At 43.6% G+C, this 21,946-nt stretch overlaps 1 protein-coding gene across 2 annotated transcripts in view; it reads right to left on the reverse strand.

Moving 5' to 3' along the window:
• Positions 1-5,851: 5,851 nt before the first annotated feature.
• Ywhag (tyrosine 3-monooxygenase/tryptophan 5-monooxygenase activation protein gamma) overlaps positions 5,852-21,946 on the reverse strand; it is a 33,783-nt gene continuing 17,688 nt past the window's right edge. Inside the window, exons 2-3 of one of the 2 annotated variants that reach the window (XR_009224739.1) lie at positions 6,717-9,229; positions 5,852-6,601 (exon numbers count right to left, since the gene is read on the reverse strand). Coding sequence is in view for 1 of the 2 variants with exons in the window: in XM_058572228.1 (XP_058428211.1) it covers positions 8,573-9,229 (657 nt within the window). In the remaining variant the exon portion in view is untranslated. The remainder of the gene's footprint in view (positions 6,602-6,716; positions 9,230-21,946) is intronic. The other variant, XM_058572228.1, reaches the window with a different exon arrangement.

A 21,946-nucleotide genomic window follows, 5' to 3' on the forward strand; every position in this document is an offset into this window, starting at 1 on the left:
CCGGCGAACCAGCATTATTGCAGTTGACCAGGCGGTCAGACCAGTCATCTTTCGTGCATTTTTTGGGTGCTAGGGGGAACCAGGGCTCTTGTGTTTGCTGAAGAGCTTCATTTTGTCCCTCCCACCATTTACATAAGGGGGGCGGGGGGCAGCCATCATTCTCTCTTTTTGCTTCAGCCCCAGTGGGACTTAGCATACTGATTGGTCTTGGGATATAGACAGTATTTAGGGAGATTACACGGAAAAGGACACTCATAATGCTTCAGAGCTTCTGTCCTTCATACCGTTTCCCCAGCCTTTATTTGCAAAATCTCGTCTGTGTTTCTAATGTAATCTGATTTAGCACCGGAGGATATTTTTTTTTTTCCACTTTGCCCCCTCCCTTATCCACTCCAGTCTAGAACTCATCATTGAAGGACCACAATACACCAATAAGGAATGTTCCAGAGACAGCAGTCCTCAAAGTCAGGAGGCAAAAACCTTGCAAACCATAATATAAAAAACCCACCACCAGTTTTTTGGAAGTCACTTTTGGCTCCCTAACAATCCAATATGACCTTTCCCATCTGGCTTTAGACTGACAACCACCCAGATGTGGTGGGCCACAGGATCCCAGCGCCTCAGGAGGCTGAGGCAGGAGTGGCCAGCCTGATCAACTTGGTGAGACCCTGTCTAGAAAAACGGGCTGGTCAGCGCAATGGCGCTCACCTGTAATCCCAGCGCCTTGGGAAACTGAGGCAGGAGGATTACAAAGCCAGCCTCAGCAACTGAATGAGACCCTGTCTCAAAAAAAGGGGGGGGCTAGGGATGTGGCTCCAGTGGTTTAAGTGCCCGTGGGTTCAATCCCTGGTACCAAAAAAACATAAACAAAAGGTGGGAATGTAGCTCAGTGATAAGGGGTTGCCTACCATGTGCAATGCCAAATTCAGTCCCCAGTACTACATAAATGACGAGAGGCTGCAACTGTAGCTCAGTGGTATAGTGCTTGACTACATTTGTGGTTCCAACCCGTGTCACTAAACAAAAATAACCACTAAGACCCCAGCCCTAAAATACTGCTTCAGATTAGAATAAAAAGTGGCATTTGGATGTCTAAGAGCCAAAGTAGTAGGTAAGATAATTTGTCCGTCATTGGAAGAACCAGGGTTTTTTGGTGGTTGTTATTGTTTTGTACAGGGGGATGACTGAACCTGGGGCACTGAGCCACACATCCCCAGCCTTTTTTTCTTTCATTCTTTTTTTAATTTGAGACTGTCTTGCTGAATTGTTTAGGGTCTTACTAAGTTGCTGAGGGTGGCTTTCAAATTGCGATCCTCCTGCCTCAGCCTCCAGAGATTACAGGCATGCGCCATTGTGCCCACCTGGGAGAACCAGTTTAGCACATGGCTGAGGCTTCCCTAACCAGACCCAGAATGAAGGTGGCCTGCATCCACTCAGCTGTTGCTGATATAACTATGGCACCTATGGTGAGTGGCACCGTTTCTCCACCCCACCCGACACCCTGCTCAGGACACAACAGCTGTAGATTGCCAGGCCTCACCAGGCCAAGCATGTGGGACAGTTTGCTGAGTCAAAGCAAGTGCTCATAGAGCACCTCCCTTTTCCCATGAGGGTTGGGGGAAGGTACTGGGAGGAGGCAAAGCCCAGCCTAGCAGACCAGTCAGGAAACATGATGGTTCTCAAGGGTGGCTCAGTCCTCCTGGCCCATGATTCAGAGCTGCTTTCACCCTGTGGCTTAGGTTGGCCTTGGTGTTGGTTGCTGCTGACCAGCAAAGGAACCAGGGAGAAGGCTGGAAGACAGAGCCACATCCTCCGGCAAGGGAAAGGGCTGCGGGCATGGCTCAGTGGCAGAGCCCTCCTAGTGCCACAAGAAAGAAAAAAAAAAGAAACAAAAATCCTTTGGCAAGACAAGTTTCCCAACTGGGTAGGAAACAAACTGAATGGCAGGAGGAAACTTACAGACAAGCCCAGAGTGTGGGACATTCTATGAGACTATCAAGTAGCCTGTTCTCTTGCAACCCAGAGTCAATGTCATAAAAGAGGTAGAATGAATTTTGAATTGATCCTCCTTGGCATGGGAGTGGTGTTAGAATGAGTCATCAAGGGCTGGGGTTGTGGCTTAGTGGTAGAGTGCTCGCCTAGCATGTGTGAGGCCCTGGGTTCGATTCTCAACACTGCATTTGTGTAAATAAAGGTCCACTGACAACTAAATAAATGTTAAAAATAAAAAAAGAAAGAAGAATGAGCCATCAAATGCATCCTGAGGACAATGTGGGGAAATCTGAACATGGGCTGATACACTAGGGAATTGCTGTTTGGTGTAATGGTGGTTACGTAAGAAAACCATCCTTATTTTTAGGAGAAATGTGAACACGGAGTAAATGGCATGTGGCGACTTCCAAGTTCCACAACACAAAGAGAAGTCTGCCCCCTTCCAATGGGGCTAAATCCTCTAATTCAAGAGGCCACCAAATCCCATTTATCCTTATTTAAAATCACTGTGCAAACATTTCTGGTCCATAGTAGCGCTCAAAAGAAGCAAAAATCCTATCTCAGGCTGAGCCATATCAGGAGGGGGACAGCAGGGTTATACTACAAAGGGGCAATGAATGCATGGCATGTGTACAGGCATGGTGGGACAGTTAATGGGAAACCAGGGGTCAGCACAGGATTAGCCAGGTAGTAAATATTTTAAGGTTTGTGAACCACCTGTGTTTCTTGTAGGAGGATCCAAAGTTCAAGGTAAAAAAATAAAAATACATATAGTAAATAAGAAAATTTTTAAAAATTGAAATCAGTCTCAGCCACTTAGCAAGACCCTGTCTCAAATATTAAAAAATTAAAACTACATTCTTAGCAAGAATACAAAAAACTGTTTTACATTGCACCCTTTATTTTTCAGTTTTTGGTGGACACAACATCTTTATTTTATTTTTATGTGGTGCTGAGGATCGAACCCAGCACTCTGCGCATGCCAGGTGCGCGTGTTACTGCTTGAGCCACATCCCCAGCCCCAACATCGCACCCTTTTATATTGTTAGGTGCATACACCGCTAATTAAAAAACATTCCTACCCCCAAATCATGTTCCTCAAAGTAATTCCTATTGGCTTTCCTCTCTTGCAGTAGGGCAGGAGTGCCTAACCAGTACCTTACTTAACCTGGGCAATCTGTTCACTTGTGAGGCCTGTGAGAGCCCGCTCCTCCTGCAGACTCCTCCCGGACCACAGGTACTCACAATTCCTTAGAGGTAGGGCTGGTGTGGTTTGCATCTAACCCGTCCTGTCTCATCACTCCAGACTTGGTGAATTCATACCAGCAGGCTCATTGGACAAGGCTGGTATATCACATTTTTCTTAAATATTTATTTTTTAGTTGTACTTTGACACAATACCTTTATTTTATTTATTTTTATGTGGTATTGAGGATCAAACCCAGAGCCTCGAACATGCGAGGCGAGCTCTCTACCACTGAGCTACAACTCCAGCGCCAGGTATATCACATTTTAATGCTCTGATCAGGTTGGTGACCACTTAATGTCAACTCCCAGAAATAGAGAACAGCTAGTTTTCAGAAGCTATTTCTCCAAACTTGCTCTGAAAACCAAGTTGCCATTCTTAGCCACTCGAATCATCCAGAGTGAGTCAATGTGCAGTCTCAGTTGACCCGTGCAGAGGCCAGTGTGTGTGGTCATTGCTCATAAATAGACTGGAGAGAAACTGCACCCGCCCTCTGCAGCATGCCTGCTGTGCTGGAAGGTTCCTGCCACTGAACCTCCTTATTTATGACCTCTACTCCACCCCCAAAGTTGTCAGGATGAACTCTGCTCCACGGATGCCCCAAACAAGGGGGCTGAGGGACTCCCTAATACCCACTCCTGTCCCTGTCACCTTACCTCACTGCTTTACCCTACTGGCTATTTTCAAAATTCTATAACACACTCAGCACGAGGACACAGAGCTTGAAGAATGAGTTTGTTGTTCTGCAGTTCTGGGGACTGAACCCAGGGGCACTGTTACCACTGTGCTACATCCCCTGCCCTTAGTGAATTTTGAGACAGATTTCACTAAGTTGCCCACACTGGTCTTGAACCTCCGATCCTCCTGCCTTAGCCTCCTAAGCAGCTTGGATTACAGATGAGTGCCACCTGAACCATGAGAAGCTTTTAGCCTTCTTCTAAACCACCATTCAACCCAGCTCTTCAGGGCCATCCTTTCCAACTACCCACCCCCCAATACTTCAACGTATCACAACACACTGCACGTAGCATCAGATATCAGAGTCCAGTTGACCTATAAAACTGTGAAACAATGCTACGCCTCTATTTTTTTTGTTTGTTTGTTTTGGAAAACAACTATTTTTCAAGAAACAAATGGTGATTGTTTTTAGACAAATGAGTATTTTTAACTTGTAGTTTTTGATTCAACCCCACACAAACAAAAGCTCTTCAGAGTTATGTAAAAGGGTTCTGAGTTGAGAAAGTCTGAGGACTGTTGCATCAAAGAAATCTTAAAACTGGCCAGCCAGACATGGTAGTGTCTGCCTGCAGTCTCACCGACTTAGCAGGAGGCCAGCATGGGCAACAAAGTGTCCCCCTCCTCAAAAAACAATTTCCAAGTGTTCATGGAATACTCTGGGTAAATTCCAGTCATGATAACCCTAAGAGGCAGGTGTCACAAAGGAACAGGGTGTGATAGAAACTTCTAAGTCCTTTTCCCTTGTTTCCAAAGAGCCTCAGGGACCCTCTCAAAACCTGCCCACGCCTGTACTTTCTCCTTCTACGCTCAGTGGCTCCTATACTGATCCTGCTCAGCACATCCCGAGGGGCCATGTCGGCACTGCCAGAAGCAGCCCGGGCTTAGCTCACCAAACTTGGGAGGGCCCCAAATCCAGGCATCAGTGTGTGGTAGGACCTCAGGCCCAGTCACTGCCAGTTCCAAGCCATACTTGCAGTGGCACTCGGGTGGTCCCAGGGACAAACAAGCTAACCCAGGAGACAATTCATTCAATGTACAGTGAAAGGCCTCTGACACGGTCTTATCACACCAAATGTGAGTTAAAGTTTCTCAGAAAATAAAAAAAAAACTTGTCTCCCTCCACTGTAAAGGCCACCCTTCCCTTCTGCTGAAACTCGTACCCCCTGAAAGGTGCAAAGGCTTTACCTCATGGACAATACTCCCACTTGCAGGTACCTCCTGACACGGCTGCCTCCAGCAGCACCTGGCTATTGGGCTCAGGAGCAGGATTCAAACTCGGGCCTGTGCTTCTCACCAGTTGTATCCCCAAAGGGCCCTTTGGGACCCAGCCAAACACAGTACTTTGCAAGAGATTTGGGCTGGGTGTGGTGGTGCACACCTGTAATCCCAGCAGCTTGAGAGGCTGAGATAGGAGGATCGTGAGTTCAAAGCCAGCCTCAGCAAAAAGTGAGGAACTAAGCAACTCAGTGAGACCCTGTCTATAAATAAAATACAAAACAGGGCTGGGGATGTGGCTCAGTGGCCTTGTGCCCGAGTTCAATCACGGTACAAAAAAAAATAAAAAGCAGACTTAGGAGGCCCAGACAGTGTTCTAATTTCCATTTCCTTTTTTTGTTCAAGTGCTGGGGATCAAATCCAGGACTTGTGCACATCTAGGCAAGGGACAAGTGCTCTACCGCTGAGCCATACCCTCAATCAACCCTTGATTTTCTTAAGGTCACTAAGCCCAGGTCTGACTACCAGACACAGGCCCTTTGTACTGGAAGCTGTCTCGCCCCACACCCCATCAACCCATCCAAACTCACACACCTCCAATCATACCCCCAAAAGCAAAGGAAAAGTTAAAACATTAAATGAAACTAAATGGCACGGACATCAGATCTGTAAGTTTATTTGCTCAATGTACGACAGCTACATAATGACTCACATTCATGATATTCCATCACTGAGGAAAACTGCTAAGAATGGTCCGTGTGCGAAATAATTCCTTAGAGAAACACGGAGTTGGAAAAATAATCACTGATTAGACCTTAAAAATAGTTCACTGCATAACATGACAAAAAGCACAAAGGCTCATTCGGAGAACATAGTCAGTGCTCTCCTACACTGTAATAGTTATAATTTCACCATGACAAACACCAGACATTAAGATTAAGCTAACACTGGTGTTTCTTTTGCCCCCCCCTTAAAAACAAAATATATAACTGCATGTCACTATAGCAACATCCAAAACAGATCAATTTGTTACGATCACTATTTGGTAGAGCAAACTTGTACCCCCAAAAGGAAAAATTAAATTAAAAAAACTTTAAAAAATTTGAAGACTTAATTTTTTTTTGTCATAGGAATACATAACACCTACAGTATAAGTTAATAAATTTCAAGCTACTGTATAGAAATACAACACGAGCATGCACAATATTGTATCAATAGAGTAATGGAGGAGTAATCATTTCACTGGAGAGACAGTATCATAGGCAAGTGCATTTCTTTAAAAATAAAGAAAAGAAAAGAAACCATTCAAGCTGCGTAACACCAAGTCTCCTGTCCCTCTTCAGTTCCAGCCCTCTGTCTGTCTGCAGGGATTTTATCTTGCATTATTCTAAAACGCAGCCAGAGCCAAAGCTGAAATTTAAAGGAAAAATAGGTTTTGTAATTCCAGTCAATCATTTCCAAATGCGATAAGGACGGACATGACACTGCTCACTGGACATGAAGATAAAATTAGGGAAAGACCCACCCGCCCCTTCCCCCAAATGTTTTCCATCCACAGTGATGACTCCAGGCTCCTGTAATGGCACAAAAGCGACAAAGCTCTGTTGAGTTAGAACTCCTGGAAGAATTCAGTGAGTCAGGACTTCCATCAGGGTGAGGAGGGGCCCTCAAAGGAAAATCATGCTGGGAAACTGCAATACTACGGAGCACACTGATTCTACGGTCATCACCACGCTTCTATTGTCACTGTCACTGTGTCCTGTTAAACATACTCATTTCCTAATTGTAAGCTTGATTTTGGTCTAGCAAAAGCATGTCAGGTTTTCCTCAGTCATTACTCATATCTCTTCTTGCCTAAATAAAATAAAGTAACAAAGTAACTCTGGTGTCATTACCGATCTTAGGAGTCCACATGGTTACTGATTTTGTTTAAAAAAAAAAAGCTAAGAAAAACTGGACAGGCGACATGCAATGGGTCAGGTTTACAGAGACCAAGCTACAGTGGGAAGGAGGGCCCCAGGGCTAACTGAGAACAGCTGTGTGGAAACAGCTCTGTGGTTTCCTTCAATTGCAAAATGTGCGCTAACTCAGAGAGGTCAACCTCCAACTTCCATGCTTTCCTTGAATAGAAAAAGGGGAAAAGTTTTGGTCAAACAGGATTCAGCGCTTACTCCCCATGGTGACTTCACTCACCGCCGCAGCAGGCCTGCCCTCAGGAAGGAGAGCTGGAGGAAGGCTGGGCAGGCGCAGCGCCTCCTGCCGGGTCTCTACAGGTTCAGCTTCTAGCACCTGACTCTCCACACTGCACCACACACATTCTTGAAGGCCACCAGCCTCTAGGATCCAACCTCCAAGCCACTCGTGTGCCGTAGGCACCAGTACAGCGGGGAAAGTTCACGTGCAGAGGGGAGCAAATGGCAGTGCAATCCCTGAGGAAGGAGCTGAGGCAGCTGGGAGCAGGGGTCATGGAGAATCTAACACCATACATGACAGACCTGAAGTGCCTCCATTTTTGCGGTGCTTAATGTTTCTGTTAAAGTGATTAATAACTTCTGTTGTTGATTTGTTAAGAGGAAAGGAGGATGAAATCCCACAGCCACCTGCCAAGCACCTATTAACCGAACCTAAAGTAGCTTTGACTCTCCTCAGGGCACGTTTGTTAGCCAAGGAGGCAGAGAACAGCAAAACCAACCTAGATACGGCTAAAGAAGAATGTAAAGCCAAAAAAAAAAACAAAACAGCAAAGAAAAATTCACAATTGATGGCTTGATGTCACATATGGCTGTAATGTAGAAACACTGTAAACTGCAATTTAGTGTTAATACTGTCAACTAATCAGACTTGAGGAAAACGGGCAGGCCTAAACTGTAGGATGAGCAAACCTCATGCTCCAAGTCTGTTTGCTTGGGATTTAAACTATGCCATGTCTGGTAGAGGACACCCCAAAAGAAATGCACAGCTAAAACAGAGGAGCGAGAAAGTACCCAAAACTTAAGACAAGAGCGTATGTACATAAAATCGTTACTGGAACCACAGAACTTACTGAATGAGGGCCATTCCATTTACATTTTCTTTTCATCTCAAAACCTATCACCTAGCAATAAGTTAAATTAAAGACAGACAGCTCCACTTGCATGAACCTACACCACAGTCCATATGCCGTGAGACTGCTACTCCAATACCAGCACAGCTAGCCTGACTTTCCACTAGTGGTATTTTGGCAAAAACGTCAAAGAGGCGATCAAAGACAGGACAGGTCGTGGGTTTCTCCCTGGGAAGGTCAGCCCTCCCTTTCCCTCCCCCACCCGACCCCCAACTCATGGGAAAAAAATAAAGACTGCAGTAGTAGCATCAGCGTGCGCTGCCAGTCCACCTGGGGCCTTAATTGTTGCCTTCTCCGCCCTCGTCGTCTTGCTGATCGCTTGTCCAGAGCGTTAGGTTGTCACGGAGGAGCTGCATGATGAGAGTGGAGTCCTTGTAGGAGTCCTCGTTCAGAGTGTCGAGCTCGGCAATGGCATCGTCAAAGGCGGTCTTGGCCAAGTGGCAGGCTTGCTCTGGGGCGTTCTGGATCTCGTAGTAGAACACGGAGTAGTTAAGCGCCAGGCCCAACCGGATGGGGTGGGTGGGCTGCATGTGCTCCTTGCTGATCTCATGGGCTTCGCTGTAGGCCTTCTCAGAGGACTCCACCACGGTGGCCCGCTTCTCTCCAGTGGCTACTTCAGCCAGGTAGCGGTAATAGTCCCCTTTCATCTTCAGGTAGAACACCTTGCTCTCGTACTGGGTCTCGCTGCAATTCTTGATCAGGTAGTTGTCCAGCAGGCTCAGCACATCTTGACACACCGCCTCCAGCTCCTTCTCGATTTTCTCCCGGTAAGCACGAACCATCTCTATCTTCTTCTCGTTGCCATCTGCAGATGTCTTCTGCTCAATGCTACTGATGACCCTCCATGAGGAACGGCGAGCTCCAACGACATTCTTGTAAGCCACAGAGAGCAGGTTCCGTTCTTCATTGGACAGTGGCTCATTCAGCTCTGTCACCTGTGAGAAGAAAACAATAAAGAGCTGTTACTGTACAGATGATATCAACTGGGTTAGTCACATATTCATACGACTAAAACACAACAGTAAATCAAAATGATTAACAGAAAAAGAAGAACACTGTGTGGGAATAGGGAAGGGAGTGGAGGGGGAACAGGCAACCAACAAGGGAAAAATGCAGCTGGATCAAGGTAATCAAACCCTGGCTTCCTCCTCAGAGAAGGACCCAGGCCCAGCACATGTGGTTCTATGGAAGAACTGTCAAGTCTAGCTCTTAGATGACAACTCAAGTTGTTATTTTAATTGCAAAAGGCCTATACAATTTTCTCATGTAACATCACATACATATGATCCTAGAGATTCTAATAGATGACTTACATTCCTCAGCTTCTCTGACAACTTCATTTGCGCTATCCACTGACTCCTAGGCCTACCCCTTTGGGGTGAGAATATACCTGAGTCAAGTTTGAGTTGACTTTTGAGAAACAAGAAGGCTTTTCTGCTGGTGTGCCAAGAGAAGATGAATTACCAGGCGTGGTGGCGCACACCAGTAATCCCAGTAACTTGGGAGATAGAGGCTAGAGGATCACAAGCTTAAAGCCAGACTCAACAACTTAGCAAGACATTATCTCAAAAAATAAAAAGGGCTGGGGATGGGGGCTGGGATTGTGGCTCAGCAGTAGAGGGCTCGCCTAGCATGGGCGGGACCTGGGTTCGATCCTCAGCACCACAAAAAATAAATATAAAAAAAAAGGGGGGGATGTGGCTCAGTGGTTAAGCACCCCTGGGTTCAATTTCTGCTATCAAAAAAAAAAAGTGGAGAAATGTGTACTTGTGACAGGCAGCATCCATAGGATTAGTAACATACAGGACAAGAAAAATGAGCAAGTACTTCTGGAGGTAGTCAACAGAGATGATGCTTTAATAAACATAGGAACTTCAAAGGTTTCTGTCTTCACCATCCTAAGATTGTCAAGACATTAAGTCACTAACACTCCTTTTTTATTTCACCTGGTTGTGTGATATCACAGCCATTAGGTTTCTAACAGCACTCTTACTATCTTCCAGATTCTGAGGCCACATTATTCATCCAGCCTGTGTTTACTGGCTGCTTGTTCTTCTGCCCCACCTAGAACACCTTCCAGTACTCCTACCTGGCATATACTGAAAGTATTAAAAACCAAGATAAGGCCAGGGGCAGTGGTACATGCCTATAATCCAGCCACACAGGAGGCTGAGACAGGCAGATCACAAGTTCAAGGCCAGCCTCAGCAGCTTAGCAGAGACCTGTCTCAAAATAAAAAGGGCTGGGGATGTGCTCAGTGGTAAAGCTCCCCTGGGTTAATTCCCCACTACCCCCCAAAGCCCCCCAAACAAGGTAATACATTCCCTATGAAACCATTTTTTCCCTACTCTCTTCTTCACCCCCAGGTAAACTAGCCACTTGTTATGTTCCTGGTGTTGATCATAGCTTCTATGTAAAATTGCATTACATAATATATATACTAAAGTGTTTGTGGGGGGATGCTTTGCCAAAGATTTTTTTCCACGTCCAAGTCATTTACCTTCTTTCTACAGCCTTTTATTTTCATTTTTTAATATTTTATTAGTTGTTGATGGACCTTTGTTGCCAAGGCTGGCCTTGAACTTGTTAACTGTAGCCTGTGTTTAAACTTCTTTGTAGTAAGTCCACAGCAGGAGTCACAGGGATTACTAGTATGCACCACCACACCCAGCTTGTCGCCACCAATTCCAATGCAGAGATAATTAAATCAGAACATAAAAACCAGATCATACTTATTAGGGTGCTACAAGCAATTCAGTCTTTGAATTCATCACGTGTAGTTTACTAATTTTTGAGATAGTCAGAAAATGTTATGCAATGCAAATATTTCTTGAACTGATTAGTATTTTTTTAAGTAGTTTTCTTAAGTTAACCCTTCATGATACATTACTGACTCGCTATTATAATACCTACAGCAGATGAGTGTGAAGGTGCTGCTAGAAGAATTCAGAGCACAAGTGAGGGAAGAGATGTTTTTCACTCCAGGACCCCTGTCTCCTCACCCCCAACACCCTGCCCTGTGCAAACATCCCTTTTCCTGGATGAACAGGGATGCTGATCATCTTCACACAGTCATGGCTGCTCACTCCTCGGGCAACGCTCACACACTGAGTTCTGATGGCTACCACCACACAAATGCCAAGAAAATTCCTTGCCTGTCACTCAAGGGGCAAAACATTCCACTTCTCATGGTCATAGTTCCCTTACCCAAAAACAGGGATTTGTGCCGGGTGCGGTGGCACACACTTGTAATCCCAGCATTTTGAGAGGCTGAGACAGGAGGATCGTGAGTTTAAAACTAGCCTCGGCTCTGGCAAGGTGCTAAGCAACTCCGTGGCCCTGAATTCAATCCCCAGTAACCAAAACAACAATATAAAAAACAAACAGGGATCTGTTATGACAAAAGGCTGAAGAGCTGGGATACAAGTGCATGCGCTGGGAGATGTGAGCAGGTATACTTGAGGATGCCCTGAAGACTTTTTCCTCGTGTATTTCTCACTATTGACACATATACATTTCTTTCTTATCTTCCCATATCAAGTATTTCTTCTCTATCACATCCTCTTCCCTAGCCTGACACTTCCTTTGCTCTTTATACCACTTCCCTTCCATGAACCTGAGCACTGGCCTGCAAAGAACTCCCCAGACTGGCTATGAGACAGGCAGAGGCTCTGGCAGGTCTGTGGGTGAGCCCTCAGTCCACCGTGCTCTCATCTCTCCCACTGCCAACATGGGCGCTGAAACCTAGCCACTATGATGCGACCTAATAATGGTCTCTGGTGCCAGGAGAAGCTCCAGTGCCTGAGGCCATGGAGATCAAGTTCTGGCCTTTCCCCTAAATCATGCTGTCCTTATTTCAAGAGCCAGGCTCTATTTAAAACTCAAGTGACCTCACCAGTGCACTATACCGTTAGGTCTTCTTTGCTGCAAAGGAGGTCTGGCTCCAGGGCACAGGGCAGCCACTGAGCTTATGTAAAGCTTTTCTAGTTGCGCAGACAAACTGCAACAGGGAGATTGTGAAATGCCAACGCCACCTTTAGATAGAGTAACTCAAGCACATTTGGAACACACTAGCATGTTCTCTGCCAGTGAAAAACTAAGTTCGAGGGGAAAACTCTAAGCTCAAAAAGTCCTCAGAGTCAAGTAAGGTTTCTTTAAAAATCATAACTCGGGCTGGAGTTGTAGCTCAGTTGGTGAGCATTTGCCTTCCATCTGTGAGGCACTGGGTTCAATCCCCAGCACCACATAAAAACAAATAAAATGAAGGTACTGTGTCTGTCTACAACTAAAAAAAAATTAAAAAAAAAAAATCACAACTCAGAATTTTTCAAAAATCCCTCAGATCAGGACTTGCAGTGTAGCTTAGAGGTAGAGCAATTGCCTAGCATATAAAAAAATTCCCTTAATAGGATTTAATCTGTGGTTTTTACACTAAGAGATCAGATATTACAGCCATACTATAAGGTAAAAATAATACTAAAGTTTAAAAAAAATTTTTTTTCTCAAGTGTCCAAAACAGGTGTTTATTTTGTTTTGGGCGCTGGGGATGGACTGAGCCCAGGGCTTCACACATGCTAGGCATGCACTCTACAACTAAGTTAAACTCCAAGCCCCATAGACTATTCAAGGTGAGAAGACATCATGTATCGATACAAATGTTAAAGGAAGTAACATTTTCAATACAGCCAGCCACTGAACTGTTTCTAAGAATGCAAACTTATAAATATGGTCCCCAAAATTTACTGTCAGCTGTTGGAAACGTAGAAAGTGTAGGTCGGTATCCTTCAGAGCTATATATTCTACTTAAAAACAAAATTAAAAAGGCTAGAGTTGTGGCATGGCAAAAGAGAGCTTGCCTAGAATGCATGAGGCCCTGGGTTTAATCCCCAGCACAGGAAAAAAATTTGAGTCTTTTCTTCCCTCAACTCCTTCTAGCTCAAGTTCAAATTTCGATTCATAATGGAAAGATGTGAAATAGAACGATTAACAAAAAGGCTTGAAAATCTGTAATTCTCTTCAAAAGTAAAATTCCCAAATCCCAGCTCCTAAGGATATCAGTTATTAATTAGTAGCAACTGCTCTCCCCTAAGAGTTGATGCAGAGAGAAATCTTTTCTACTTAACTTTAGTAATTCTTTTGAGATTATTAGAAAAGCTACTTAGGGCTGGGGATGTGCATGCTCAAGCGGTAGCACGCTCGCCTGGCATGCATACGGCCCGGGTTCGATCCTCAGCACCACATACAAACAAAGATGTTGTGTCCACCGATAACTAAAAACTAAATATTAAAAAATTCTCTCTCTCTCTCTCTCAAAAAAAAAAAAAAAAAGAAAAGAAAAAAGAAAAGCTACTTAGATGATTTTCTGATCTTAAGGCTTGGAGTACCAGGTCATTCAGTTTCCTCAATTTACCTACTAAGAGCCTTAAATTGAGCCAGACACGGTGACACATGCCTATAATCCCAGTGGCTCAGGAGGCTGAGGCAGGAGGATTGGGAACTCAAAAAAAGCGAGGCGCTCAGCAACTCAGTGAGACCTTATCTCTAAATACAATACAAAATAGGGCTGAGGATGTGGTTCAGTGGTCAAGTTGCCACTGAGTCCAATCCCCAGTACCCACCCCCCAAAAAAGGACCTTAAGTTGTAATGAAGGTAACTTTTCATTTTTAAACTTCTTAAATAAGATAAATATTCATAATTTGATAATTTATTCAAAATAACACTTGAATTAATGTTATCTTATTTAAAATGGATTGTAAATTTGAGGCCAGTCTCAGCAACTTGGCAAGATCCTGTCTCAAAATAAAAAGGGTTGGTAATGTACCCATTGCTAAAGCACCCCAGAGTTTAAGCCCCAGTATCTCTCTCTCTCTTAATTAAAAGCAGCAGCAGCAGCCACTGGGGATATCCAGCTCCATTGTGCCCCTTTTGCTCCCCTAGGATTTGAGGATGCTATCACCGAAAGGGCCACAAGGAATGCTATGTAAGGACACCCTGCAGCAAAATCAAAAGGAAGAAGATGAGCAGGGACAAAACTCATGTGCACTGGTACCCACTGCCACCCAACAGGGCAGTTTCTGCTCAATTATCATGAACCACCGCTTCAAGAAGGCCTGTCTACCGATAATAAACTACGATTTTTTAAAACAACCTTTAGTTACCTGAACTACATACTCTGAGCAGAAAAAGAGCTAACACGGCAGGTTTTCAATGGCGATCCTTAGAGAGGCCTGCGGGAAAAGCTGGCATCTGAGAACTTGGATTTCGGGAAGGTTCCTACCACCTCGGGAAAGAATGGCTGGCTCACTGTCTTTCAAGTGTTGGTGAAAACCATGCACACTAGCCAAATTCCTGGTAGAAGTCTGGAACTCAGGCACGTGCTAAGCCGAGAATGCCCACAAGACCAGCACTGGGTGCAAGGAGCTTCCTGGTGGAGGCCATTTGTGCTCTGCTTGTCATTCCCCAGGGAAGAGCTGGAACGGTCATGCCCAGTCTTCTGTCACCTTTGTCCCAAGCACCTCTTCCCTTCACTGACAAAGGCTAACATACTTTTGACAGTAATGACACAGCCATGGTACAACTGCATCTTGAGTCCTGGCAAATCACTGAACCTGAGGGTAACCCTGGGGACCCCAACACATTCATTCTAGAAAACTTGACAGCATATCCTTTAAGGTCTGATGACCACAGAAAATCTACTTAAAGGCCTACTTATCAAAATCATTCACCAAGCATTCACAGAGCACGCTGACCATATAAAGACAAAAATTGGTGAGATGAACTCTGAGCAAGCACTCAGCCCTCCCAAGAGGAGGCCCAACTCACATTAGCGCCTCAGAGGAATTCCCGAGGCAGCAAAACTCCCTAGAAAGATTACAGATTTTAGCCGGGTACAGTAATACATACCTGTAATCCCAGAGACTCGGGAGGCTGAGGCAGGAGGACTGTGAGTTCAAAGCCAGCCTCATCAACTTAGCAAGGCCCCAAGAAACTCTGCAAGACCCTGTCTCTAAATGAAACAGGAAAAAACATCCATGGCATATTCAGGGACAATCTCGAGGTCTCAGAGAGACCTGGGCAAAAACCCAGAGTTTTCACAGCCATCAAGTCCTGTGTTCTTTTCAAAGGTGCAATACAAAGTGGGCCATCACTCACCTTCCAGGAGTGGCCCAGAAGGACTCTTCCCCATAGTTACAACTAACAAACAGAAGAGAGTAAGGAAACACACTCCTGGCTTTAACACCTGTGCTAAGGGCCTGATGTAGATGCTGCTACATCACAGACAGAGCCAATTCCTCTAACACAAAAAGGCCTTCTAAGGATTTACAAAATCAACAAATAAATGGAACAGATAGCTAGTTGAGAGAAAAAGAAAACGTAAACAAAAATGCCAAACCTCATTCATTTTAAAAGTTCCGTTTTCTCCTCTCAGACTGCCAAGGCTTAAAAGTTTAATGACTCCCTGGGAGGGTGACAGTGGAAGTGAAAGTGCAGACTAATAAAACCTATACATGAGGGCAACTCAGAAATGACCACAGAAATTACAAATGCTCAAAAAACTTTGGCCCGGTAATTCGACTTTTAAGAAGTGATTCTAAATTACATACAAGAGGAAGTGAGGGGTAAGGGGAAAAAAAAAGGGGGGAGAAATGAATTACAGTAGATGGGGAGAGGAGAGGAGGGGAGGGGAGGGGAGGGGAGGGGGATAGCAGAGGATAGGAAAGGCAGCAGAATACAACAGGCACTAGTATGGCAATATGTAAATCAGTGGATGTGTAACCGATGTGATTCTGCAATCTGTATATGGGGTAAAAATGGGAGTTCATAACCCACTTGAATCGAAGTGTGAAATTTGATATATCAAGAACTATATAATGTTTTGAACAACCAACAATAAAAATTTTAAAAAAAAGTGATTCTATTTAAAACAGTTATAGGCTGGAACAACAAATGATCTTAAACGGGGTACTAGTTAGATTATAATACAATCATACAACAGAATCCCAGATAGGCACTAAAAAATTCTTTTATGTATTCTCAGTGTACTTCCAGAAAGGTATGAAACAAGACAGGCTGGGAGGTGGTGAGGGTTGAATAGACTGAGTTTGCTGAGTAGGAACATGCTCAAACAAACCCTCCCCACAATTCATACCTACCAATTAAAATTTAAAGCCGAACCTGAAAACCCAAGTTTTCTTTAAAAAAGCCCAAAGTCCATAGTTTAAAAGCTCATGAATGCCCTTGACTTACTGAAGCCCTCACCTGCTGCTCTGTGCACACTGCTCAACCTATACCCAAATACCAGCCTCCTCTTTCAAACCCCTAAATGAGGACTGGAGCAGTAGTTCAGTAGCAGAGCACTTGCCTAGCAGTGTGAGGCCCTAGGTTAACTACCTAGCACCTCAAAAATAAAACAAAATAATTTAAAAATAAATAAATAACACTAACTGAATAAAAATCCCTTACCAGGCCAGGCCAGGCGGCACCTACAGTCCTAGCTACTCAGGAGGCTGAGACACAAGGATGGCTTGAGGCCAGCCTGGGCAACCTGATGGGACCCTACTGTATCTTCATACAGCTATGTTCTACTCTGTTTCACCAAACAACGAACTCTAACATTTTTCCAGTTTATACTCTACATACATGGTCTTATGGTTTTCAAATATCACTGTCCCTTCCTAAAGTTCCACAAGCACACATTTTCACATTTTAACACAATGTCAGTTCTGCTTATGCCCGTTTTTAGCTTTTTAAAATTATTTTAATAGGATGGGGCTGGGATTGTGGCTCAGCAGTAGAGCACTCTCTTAGCATGGGCGGAACCCGTGTTCGATCCTCAGCACAACATAAATATAAGACATTGTGTTGTGTCCATTTACACCAAAAAATAAATATTTTTTTAAAAATTTAATAGGAATATTTCCAGTTTCACTTTTGAAAATTGACTTTATATTTTCTCTATTATGTTAGGAGTGTATCCATGTATTTCATATTTTTCTGATAAACTTTTGTAATCATAAGTGGGTTTTCACTCCAACTATAATTCTCTACTTATCCTACAGATAATCACTGATGATTTGTATTATTATTCCTATTACAAAGACAAGAAAATTAAGGCTCAGAGGCAAACAGAACCCAAATGACTAGCTCTAAATTCCACATACTTCCCACTATACAACTAGTTTATAATTAAGGACAGAAAGCTTTTTATAAAAAACTCACTGGGCAGCCCTACCTCTTGAGGCTCAGATTCAGTACTTCATGGAGCCAATCCTTATCTAAGGCCAAAAACTATACACTGTAACTCTCAATGTTGAGTTACCATATGACTCAATATTTCCACTGCAAAGTACAGAAAAGAAACATGAAAATATGTGTCCATACAAAATCTTGTTTACTAATGTGCATAAAACCATTAGTCATAGCTAGGCATGGCAGCACATGCCTGTAATCCCAGCAGCCTTAGAGGCTGAGAGTGGAGGATTACAAACCAGCATCAGCAACTCAGCAAGACCCTAAGGAACTTAGTGAGACCCCGTCTCTAAATAAATGAAAAAAGGGCTGGAGATGTGGTTCAATGGTTAAAGTGCCCCCTAGGTTCAATCCCTAGCACCAAAATACTTAATAGTCAAATTAATCATAATAGTCAAAAAGCAGAAACAACCCAACTAATGAACCATCAACTAATGAACAGACAAAATTTAGTATGACACATATAAAACAGATTACTTTTATTGTTTATTTCTGATTATTTTGCAGTGCTGGGAATCAAACACAGGACCTCCCATGTGCTAAGCAAGTGCTCTATCACTGAGCTACACCACTAGTCCCAATGAAATATTATTAAAGGATAAAAATAACCCTGATATGTGCTACATCATTTTTTTTTTTTTTACTAAACAAGTCAGTTGCAAAAGACCACAGAATGAAATGCCCAGAATATATACAAACCCAGAAACAGGGCAGGTCACATAGGCAGGGGTGTGCTCTTCCTGGGAGGGGCAGAAAGTGACAGCCAAAAGGTACAGGGTTTCTTTGGGGGTTGATGAAAACTTTCTAAAATTAATTGTAGTGAAGCTTACAAGTCTGAACATACTAAAAAATCATTAAACTGCACACTTTTATATGGTATACAAATTACTTCTCAACAAAGCCTATCAAAAATCGCTGTGCATATCATAATTTACATAGCATTTTCACACCAGCAATTAAATATTAGCTGATGTGCTGACAGGCTCAGAATTCCCTACAATTTCATGCTTCATCATAATGTGGACTTAATATAACGGCACAGTGCTCGGGCTGGTGTCCAATCCTCCTCTTAGGATGCCATTTAAATGCCTGTACAATCGCATGCAGGCTGACACTTCTCAATAGCCTCTCCAAAAAGGAGAAAAGGGCTGCTGTTTAGTACACAGGAATGGTCAAGCTAACTACATTCCCCACCTCGGTTTAGGAAACAGGGAATCCAGTCAAGGAGGAAAACACCCTGGAAGAGCAGGCAGCCCACACCCTGCAAGCCAACACGCTGGGCCTCTTATCAACACTGCTGAGAGGACCTTGAACCTCTCACACACACCTTTTGTGAGAACTCACCCACATCCCACCTGCAGAGATCAACAAGCACTTGACCCTTCACATCAATACTGAGTTTGTGTCCTTCACAGCTACAAACTTTCTCACAACAGGGTTATGGCTCAGTGGGAGGCCCTGGGTTTGACCCTCAGGACCAAGTATACAGAAATAAAATAAAGGTATTGTGTCCTGGGGCTGGGGATGTGGCTCAAGCGGTAGCGTGCGGCCTGGGTTGGATCCTCAGCACCACAAACAAAGATGTTGTGTCTGCCGAAAACTAAAATGTAAATAAAATATTTAAAATATTAAAAAAAAAAGGCATTGTGTCCACCTATGACTACTAAAAAAAAAAAAAAAGCTTTCAAGGCCGAGCCTTTTTTTTTAAGGCACAGGGGCCAGGTGCAGTGGTGCATGCCTGTAATCCCAGTGGCTCAGAGGCTCAGGCAGGAGGATCAGGAGTTCAAAGCCAGATTCAGCAAAAGTGAGGCCCCGAGCAACTCAATGAGACCCTGTCTCTCAATAAAATACAAAATAGGGCTGGGGATATGGATCAGTGGTTGAGTGCCCAGGGTTCAATCCCTGATACAAAAAAAAAAGTACTGAGGATTGAACCCAGCTTAGCAAGCCCTCTGCCACTGAGCTATACCCTGGGCCCTTCTTATTTTGACACAGGGCCCCACTAAGTTTCACAGCCTGGCCTTAAACTTGCAATTCTCCTGCCTCAGCCTCCTAAGTAGCCAGAATGGGAGGTGTGCTCCACCAACCAGAATCAATTCAAACAAGTAGTTAATCAACTCAAACAGTTCTCATCTCTGAATGGTTTCTAATCCTACTTTCCATTTTTAGGACAGCTCCCCTCACCATCCTAACTCTTCCCAAAACATGCTCCAATTCACGAGTACCCCGTGGCCTGCTATGTAGAATACAAACTACCACCTAAACAGGGCTATCTTCAGAAATCATCAAATAAATAAGCCAATATTTTAATTTTACTAGTTTTTTCATAAATCTTGTCTTTAACGTTGAAAAAGGGAAGTCTTTCCCACTAGAAAATTAAACAAACTGTTATGCATGAAAGTTGTTATACAGGCTGGGGTTGTGGCTCAGTGTTAGAGCACTTGCCCAGGATATGTGAGGCGCTGGGTTTGAGTCTCTGCACTGCATATAAAAAAATGAATAAAAAAAGGTCCAAATAAAAAAAAAATTTAAAAAGAAAAGAAAGTTGTATAAACTATGATTAAATTCAACACTTTTAAAAAACAGTCTTCAGCCACAGGCACAGGAGACTGAGGCAGAATTCCAAGTTCAAGGCCAGCCTCAACAATTTAGTAAGCTGAGGTAGGAGCATCCTGACTTCAAAGCCAGCCTCAGCAACTTAGCAAGGCCCTAAGCAGCTCAGCAACAACCTGTCTCTAAATAAAACAGGGCTGGGGATGTGGCTAAGTGGTAGAGCTAAACAGAGCCCAATCCCCATTCTCTCTCTCACATATACACAAACTTTCTGTGATATTATTTACTGGGATTGCATGAATTGTGACCCAACTTTGGGTACAACCAGAGAAGTCAAAAATTATGCTCCATTTGTGTATAATGAGTCAAAGAGCATTCTACTGTCATATATAACTGATTAGAACAAATAAAATTTTAAAAAATAACAACAACAATCTGGTCTCAATGTCAATACCACAGAGGTAGAAAATTTCTGCTCCAAGCTAGCAATGCCCAGGTCAAAGGCTGGGGATATAAGTGGAAGATAGTAAAAAACAAAAAAATCCTCAATACCCAGATCACAATGATCAACTCTTATTACACATTTGCTTTTTCATAGTAATATTAATAATAATTCACACACTGCACCACTCTCTGCATCTTCACATTAATACAGGGCTCACATTCCACCCCCACTATCTGAGCTCGGTCATGAATCACCAATGAATCACTGTGGTCCACTAACAATCACTTCTGAAATGTTTTTCGAGTGACATGAATCTACACGGGATGTATCAAGGCCAGATTGTTTGCAAAAATGGCTCTCATGATAATCTCTCCTAACCCTGTGTCCACCCCTTCCTTTGCATTGCTTCTGCACCTCCCCCCTCAAGAAGTAGAATTTACTTTTCCACCCATATAATCCGACATGGTCATGTGACCTGCCCCAGCTAAGGGAGCAAGAGGCCAGCAGAGCCTTCAAAGGCACTTGTGTGCCCAGAGCTTGCTGCTGGGAACGTGCCTATCCTACCCCGAGGAAACAGCCTGGGTTAACCTTGAGAGAGAGGTCACATACAGCTCACCCAGCCCCAACACATCTACAAGAAATTTATTTTGGTGTATAGCTTGATATGTGTTTAACATTTTATTCCACAGCTTCAAACTAAATAAACTGAAAAATATAAAATAAAATCGTATACACAAGACCTCAGAAGCTTTATATTTTTCCCCCACAAATGCTATTGCTGCATACAATATAATGAACAGCGACATCTGGGGACTCACAGGGCTGGAAGCAAAAAAAGACAGTTCATGTGTCTACATTCACCTCGCTCCAGTCTGATCTCAATTTTAACTGTCAGGACACAGAAAAGCTCCTAAGCCCGAAAGATACTCATCAAGTGTCTCTCAAAGCCCCAGACACATCATGTCATTCCCTTGGTAAATATCTAAATAACTCTACTCTAAAAATTAGGTTAATCAAAATTAGTTTAAGGACTGGGGTTACAACTCAGCTGGTAGAGTGCTTGCCTCGCATGTACAAGTCCCTGGGTTCAATCCACCAAAAAATAAATAAATAAATAGGTTTTTTTAAATTAGTCTAAGAGATTCCTAACAAGCATGGTGGTGCACACCTGAAATCCTAGCCACTCTGAGGCTGAAGCAAAACTGCAAATTCCAAGCCAGCCTGGGCAATTAGAGACCCTGTCTCAAAATGAAATTTAAAATAAAGGGGGGGGGGGGGAATAGGTCAGTAGTAGAGTGCCCCATGGGTTCACCCCCCAGTACTGAACAAAAAAATGAGTGATACTAAATTTTGACAACTTACCCCAAAGCACACCCTTGACCTTATTCAGAATCATTCATTTAA

Source organism: Marmota monax, unplaced genomic scaffold (assembly GCF_021218885.2).
Source record: "Marmota monax isolate L192 unplaced genomic scaffold, Marmota_monax_Labrador192_F-V1.1 WCK01_AAM20220418_F8-fsc00237, whole genome shotgun sequence".
NCBI classification, from domain to species: Eukaryota; Metazoa; Chordata; class Mammalia; order Rodentia; family Sciuridae; genus Marmota; species Marmota monax.